The 6,531-nt window shown below is 45.1% G+C and overlaps 1 protein-coding gene across 1 annotated transcript; it reads right to left on the reverse strand.

The window, feature by feature from the left end:
* Positions 1–487: 487 nt before the first annotated feature.
* Positions 488–6,186, reverse strand: asphd2 (aspartate beta-hydroxylase domain containing 2). Its single transcript, XM_085367822.1, has 4 exons — positions 5,880–6,186; positions 3,585–4,801; positions 3,016–3,129; positions 488–2,848 (listed from the first exon to the last, which is right to left on the reverse strand). The coding sequence occupies exons 2-4, from the start codon at positions 4,447–4,449 to the stop codon at positions 2,718–2,720; spliced, it is 1,110 nt and encodes a 369-aa protein (XP_085223948.1). The 5' UTR covers positions 4,450–4,801; positions 5,880–6,186; the 3' UTR covers positions 488–2,717.
* Positions 6,187–6,531: the final 345 nt, after the last annotated feature.

Raw genomic sequence — 6,531 nt, forward strand, 5'->3', positions numbered from 1 at the left:
GCGTCAGCGTCATCCGATGCCGTCGACAGCTCGGAAATGATCACGCCTTTGTAAACATTAGAACTGATGGGTACCTTGAATTGCAGTGGACTAGTAAAGCTGCTGAAGACTCATTTTCACTAGCTTTTAGACTGTGCACATATATCCATCAAGTGCTGTTAAAGAGTTAAGACTGTGGCCTTGAGAATAGATACAGTGCTGCAAAATTACAGTGATTGAAAGAAAAGGGAAATATAAACCCATCACAGAACATCAGAGCTTTACTTTATAAACATTTTACAGAATATGCTAATTTAATCTATCAAAATGACGACATGGATGGCTCTTTGAAGTGGACAATGAAATGCAATCACTTTAGCTAGAAATCAGGACAACACAAAAGTCTGAAGCATCGAAGATAATTGTTTAAAAAAGAACAAACATCTGAGACCATTCCATTTTTTTTTTTGCTTTTTGTGTTTTTTGTTTGTTTGTTTTTTACCTCAACCTTATTTACAGAAATACAAACCTCATATCAAATGCAACCAAATTACAAGAGTTTAGTAAATTTACCAAAAACACTTCATCTCCAGTGGTACGGCACAGGTCGACTCACACACTCGGATCTAAAAATGTGCTTGCCTAACCATGTCTTGTGAAAGCGGGGGGATGTTTCCAAAGGGGAGCACGACTGACTAGCACACCGGCAGGAGCTGGGACAGAGGCATTAGCTGCGTCTGTAAACAATCACGTCATGATCGGCATTGGACCTCAGTTAGCAAACCACACATGGATGTATCGGTTCGCCTTACTGCTGACAAGCAAAGACAACATTCCTCTGTAGCTGCTCTAACACTGTTACAGCTCTATCTGCGATCCATTTCTATTTCCGTATCTACGTAACGGCTGCCAGTTGGGTCGGAATACTACAGAAATCCAACACGGCACCCAGCTCCAAATTAGATTTCCAGAAGGATCCTGCACTGCTTATTAAATCATTTTGTACAAATGGCTGAATCTGTCTTGATGTGCGTATCACAACAGTTGGCACAGCACGCCAACAAACACCGGAGCCTTTTCTTCACCTTTACTCCATCACTAACCATGTGGTGGTTTCATATAAATTATTACAATCAATAACAATATGTTAACATTCAATAAAAAGGAAAAAGTGTGTCCTATATGTTACTATAAATGAAACCCTCTGACAGCTGAGCTGGGAATATGGCTGAATGATAAAAAGCTGAATTATCAAATCTCCCCCAGCAGAACTTCAAGCTTTTCTGAAACATACCCCCTTTATTAGATTCATCAGGTCGGATCCCCCTTTTGCCTTTCATCGTAGCACAGATTCAACAAGGTGCTCTCAGAGAATTTGGTCCATATTGACATGATAGCATCACACTGTTGCTGTAGATTTGGCACGTCCATGACTACTCTCTTGTTTCTCTACATCCCAGAGGTGTTCTTTTGGATTGAGCTCTGGTGAATGTGGAGGTCATTTGAGTACAGTGAACCTAGAGTTTCTAAAATCCTCACACTAGCCTTTCTGGCACACAACAAACATGACACTTTCAATTTATTAAATCACCTTTCTTTCCATTCTGAAGCTCAGTTTGAACACACAGAGGCTGCCTCGATTATGCCATGCGAGTGGCTAATATGATCTGGGTTCATGAGCAAATGAATAAGTGTACCTAATAAACTGGACAGTGAGTGTACACTACACTATATATAAAAAACTGGTATTGCCAAAATAAACACAGTCAAAGGTTTAAATAATGAGGCAAAGTTATGGAAAAGTAATCAGTTTAGGGCAGAGGTTCAGCATTCACACAGCTCTAAATGCTTTGCTCCCAAAGGTTTTTTGTACTATTTTGCTCGACTGACATCATCTCGACAAGGTTTTCCTTATTTGGTCACCTTAGGCACAGATAGAACTGTGGCTCTTAAAAATGGCTTGCTTCAAACAGACGGAGTGTGACTCGTAAAAGACAAATAAAGGATGTGTTCAACAATGACACTCTAGCAGTGTTACAGAAAAATATTATGAAGTTAAAAATGAGTTAACAGATGTTGGCTGTCACCAATTGCCTTTCTTAAGGCCTCGAAGGAAGCGAGGGGTCTTTAATTCATGCAGAATGACTTCACTTCTTTGGGACATAACAGGTCAGACTGACTTATGGACCGACGTGTGCTGTGAAAGACTTCCGCGACAGAGTGACGCGCTATTACCTGGCTCGCAAAGAGACTTTGCCCCACATTAGCATACTGCTGCTGAAATAAATGTGACGCAAGTAGAAGATAAAATCCCCAAATTTTTGCTGTTCGGTGACGTCATTCATCTGTACTCGAATAAACATTCAGTGATTCAAAATAAAGCAACACAACAGCAAGAAATGAGCCAAAAGGTCCCTGCTATGGTGTTATTACACATTAATAAAAATGGCTGCGTGCACCTACTAACCTCTATTTAAAAAAAACTTTTAAATATGGCTGCATTTTATACAATTAGACAGAGAAAAGGTGTTTGATAAAAGAGGCCCAATGTTTGGTCATGTGCTAAGAGGAATTAAGAGCAAGACTGCATGAGCTGGAGAATATGTACACAGTGAATGTGAGAGCTGGTCTGGAGGCAGGAAAAAAAAGAAGAAAAAAAAAGGGCTGCTTCTCATACTACACACACCTCCCTAAATGCCATCTGTGTCTCACTTGGACACACGGCTTCTCACTCACACCTATTTCCCCTCCCTGTCCTCTAAACGGCCCGGTGTAAAAATGTAGTCCAAAGCCTGTCTCTCAGCGGCGGCCACGTTGGGGTGCCACAGGTCCACCATGAAAACCACCCTGGGGCCGTCCTCCTGGCTCCCTGCGTGCATAAAAACAAAATCGATGTTGTGAACTTAAATCTATAACAGACTCGCATTAAAAGGCTCTACATCTACCTTAGCTGCTGGATTGAATTAGGCCAATCCTCTTTTAGAATAAATAAAATGACACAGCCTAAGCCAAGATTGAATTTTAATGCCTTCTTACCCTCGTGGAAAGCCCTGTGAAGGAAGGAGTCGTCGAAAAGCAAACAGCTGCCCTCAGACCAGCACTGCGGCTCTCCACCAACCACAAGTTCACAGGAAGGGGGCACTCTGAGACCTGTCGAGAAAAAGACAAAAAAACAACAAAGTAATAAACGAGCCAATGTGTCGTTATAATAGTTCAAAAATAAATGCACTTAAAACATTTGTTTTGTTTGGATTCTACTGCGCAGGTGGCCTAATGCACAGGTCATAAAGGGCCCTGTGTCATTACAGCACGCTGCTCTAAACGCTCTCACTAAAATGACTGCATACGTAACGATAAACGTGACTGTTTAGAGCCATCTCACAGGGTACAGATGGAAAGGGAATCAAAGCTCAGCTGCATGAAAACATTTTCTAGCATAACACAACATTTTAGCCTTTTGCCTCCATGACTCAAGAGAATTCAGGTTTTCAAGAGCAGCTGATTCTCTGCGTTGTTCCTTATAAATACACTGAAATCATCTGCTGTTGCATTGGCTTAAAATTCACACTGAGACTCATTAGTTCCAGTTCAGTGAACTCTCTTACCCAGGTGGCATCGGAGCCTGACATTTGTCGGGCCGTAATGCTCGGTGATGAGCGCCCCGGGAGTCAGTACTGAGAAGCAGGCGTTCCCAAACACGTTGTTGGAGATGAAGGTGCGCAGCTGGCCCAGCACCCTCCAGGCTCGGGGACATCTCCTGACATTTAGAACCAGAGGGGTGCCTTGGTTGACCAGGTAGTAGGTCCACCACTGCCCGCGAGGAGTATTGTTGGCCTTCCACCCCGGCGGGAGGGAGGAGCCGCTGCGACCCGGAGGCTGGTGGTAGATGCTCTCGAACTCAGCCAGGAGTGCAGGGAAGCTCTGCTCAAGCAGCTCCACGTCATGTCTCTGCACTTCCCTGGAGAAGAAAGGCGCTGACGGCAGGTCGGGCAGGAAGAAGACCTCTGGCCGCTGGATGGTCGGTCGGCTGTTAAGGTACCGGCCTTGATCACGGACTCCTTTGTGCACCCTGCCCATCCCTGACCAGGTGTAGCGCTTGGCGTATTCCTGCAGGCTGTGATAGAGCCTCTGGTTCAGGCTCTCTCCAGCGCTGGTGCAGCGGAAGCACTCTGACGACTGACAGAAAGCAAAGCCGTTCTGCTCCTCCAGCATGGATCCGTGCTTTCCCTTCCCCCTGCTACGACAGTCTGAACTCATGAAGCCCCCCACCACACCTCCAATCCGTCCCGTGCCAGCTAGATACCTCCCACGCAGAGGGCTAGAGCCATGCTCCCGGCCCACCCGATAACAGTACCACATAAACAGCAGCAGCACACACATGGCTATGGCAAAAGCACAGATCTCACACTCCCTTATAGACTGCATCCCTCCAGCCACCATCTCCCTCACACTCTCTAGTGACCACTCCATTCTGGCTCGTTTCTGGGTTGCTGAATCGGTAGGAAACGCAAAACGATGATGGGGAAGGATCAGTGAATGTGTCTTTTCTTGATTGTGATTGAAAGGTGGCCGTAAACCACACACACACTCACACGCGGGGCCACGGGTCTAGTGTCAAGCAGCTCTTATCGCCCCTCCATGATGGAAACAGTCTGCTGATTCAATCTGACACGCTCGCTCTTCAGGCCCAACATTTCAGCACTTTGCAGCGAGTGAAGGTTTCTCGTTGCATGATGTCTGGCCGTGTGGTATTTCTGCTGCTGCCTCTCCTGCTCTTTCAGACAAATGCAGACAGACACCACGCCTTAGGGTTATCAGTTCTCTGGAAAACAAAGACAGAAGGGAGAGAAAAGGGGGGCCATGAGAAGACAGGAGGATATAGAATTCACAGCAGGAGGACGGTGCCATCAGTGCGCCAAACTCTGTTTACAGTGTGACTCGTTACACTTTGCTTTGTATCTGTGTGAGACACACCTGCCTCTCTGACAAAAACTTACCATCCTGGATCCACCACATGTTAAACACAGCTGCTGGAAGTCACCCACACACTGTTGACTTCAAAACAACTGCACCCCATGCACACACACACACACACACACACACACAGTGAACACAATTTTGAATTCAGCCTTACACACACACCCACACACCCCTGTTCTCCTCTCTATAAAATCATGAGTCATGGGTACATCGCTGCATTTAATTCAAATTTCTCCCCTTTTCTATTTTTTTGCGCATGCACACACACGCACGCGCTCGGAAGAGTGAATTATATAAACGTAAACAGTTGCTGATACCCACCCACATTTATAATTTGGCATTCATAGGTTGCTCAGCAGGAGCTGCATAAATGGATCCTCGGGGGGAGGAAGGAGAAGGGGGAGCGGGTTCTAGTCTGTGGAATCGTATGCTGAGTATATAACAATAATAAAAAGGCTGGATTACATGAGTATGATTATATAATGATAATGGGACCGGCAGCCAGAATGCGAGGAGTGCAATGCGTCAACTGTGATCAGAACTCCAGTCTGCGCTCTCACCAAAAATGGTCGGGTAATCCTGCTCCAACAGATCCTCCCCTACATCCTGTCTGACACCATCAAGACGCCCCCACACCCCCCTACACACGCACACAGACAAACACTCGCTGCTTTTAGGACACACTGACCACCAAACCCTGCCGAGGAGAGCGATATAAAACGCTCATTCTTCCAAACACTCCACTGTTTGAATGTAATCCGAGCACTCACGGATGCTGCCACCGGGATCGAGCTGTCTACAAACTGATGCCCAAAATATTGATGAGCTGTAACGTTCCACAAGGCTCGGTAAACAAGCAGAACTAAGGTCACGTTTCCTCCCCTCTACCTGAGTGTCTGAGGCGGGTTTCAGATTCATACCTACTCAACATTCATGACTGTGGGCATGTCGAAGAGACCGGCGCACAGGTGTTTCTCCAGGCGAAGCTGCGCACCACTGCAGTGCACACGGCAGACGGATATCACTCGCCAACATCACAGGAAACAGCTCCAAAATGCACAAAAGAAGTCGTGACTGGAACCAACAACAGAAAATAAGAAAGAAACAGAAATGAGAAGCTGTTCTACCGACAGGAGGAATCTTTGTCTGGCTGTCTGTGGAGGACGGCAGCGGAGGACAGGCTTCAGATAATATTGATGTAAATACTAAAAGCTCCACCAGGGAAGCCACCCAACACAGAAAGGAAAGGAATACCCACCAATATTTCCGGTTATGACTTTCAAAGTAAAAGTCTAAAATTGTAAGCGGAGGAGGGCAGACTTTCAGTCGTAGATTCTGCTGTAAAACTGTCCCTAAACAAATAACAACAACAACAACAATAATTATTAATATTATGATAAGAGCTTCCTCATTAACCACACACTAACCTTTGTGCATAAAATTGTGTTAGCTATGTAAGATTTCAATAAATTAATTTAGGGTCTTGGCATTTTCCTCACAATGTTAAGAAAAGTAATAATTCCGAAAAAAGTAATAAATTACCGTGGCAGTAAAAGTAATATATGGGAACAC

Source organism: Diplotaxodon limnothrissa, linkage group LG12 (assembly GCF_057381915.1).
Source record: "Diplotaxodon limnothrissa isolate DT_005_m linkage group LG12, D_limnothrissa_male_GT1.1, whole genome shotgun sequence".
NCBI classification, from domain to species: Eukaryota; Metazoa; Chordata; class Actinopteri; order Cichliformes; family Cichlidae; genus Diplotaxodon; species Diplotaxodon limnothrissa.

What these genes read in the sequence shown, in the direction of transcription:
- asphd2 (XM_085367822.1), bottom strand. Translation starts at nt 4,449, where the DNA reads ATGGAGTGGTCACTAGAGAGTGTGAGGGAGATGGTGGCTGGAGGGATG. An exon ending in CAGGCTCCGATGCCACCTGG is followed by an intron (nt 3,130 to 3,584) that starts GTAAGAGAGTTC and finishes TTTTCTCGACAG; the next exon opens with GTCTCAGAGTGCCCCCTTCC. An exon ending in TCACAGGGCTTTCCACGAGG is followed by an intron (nt 2,849 to 3,015) that starts GTAAGAAGGCAT and finishes TTATGCACGCAG; the next exon opens with GGAGCCAGGAGGACGGCCCC.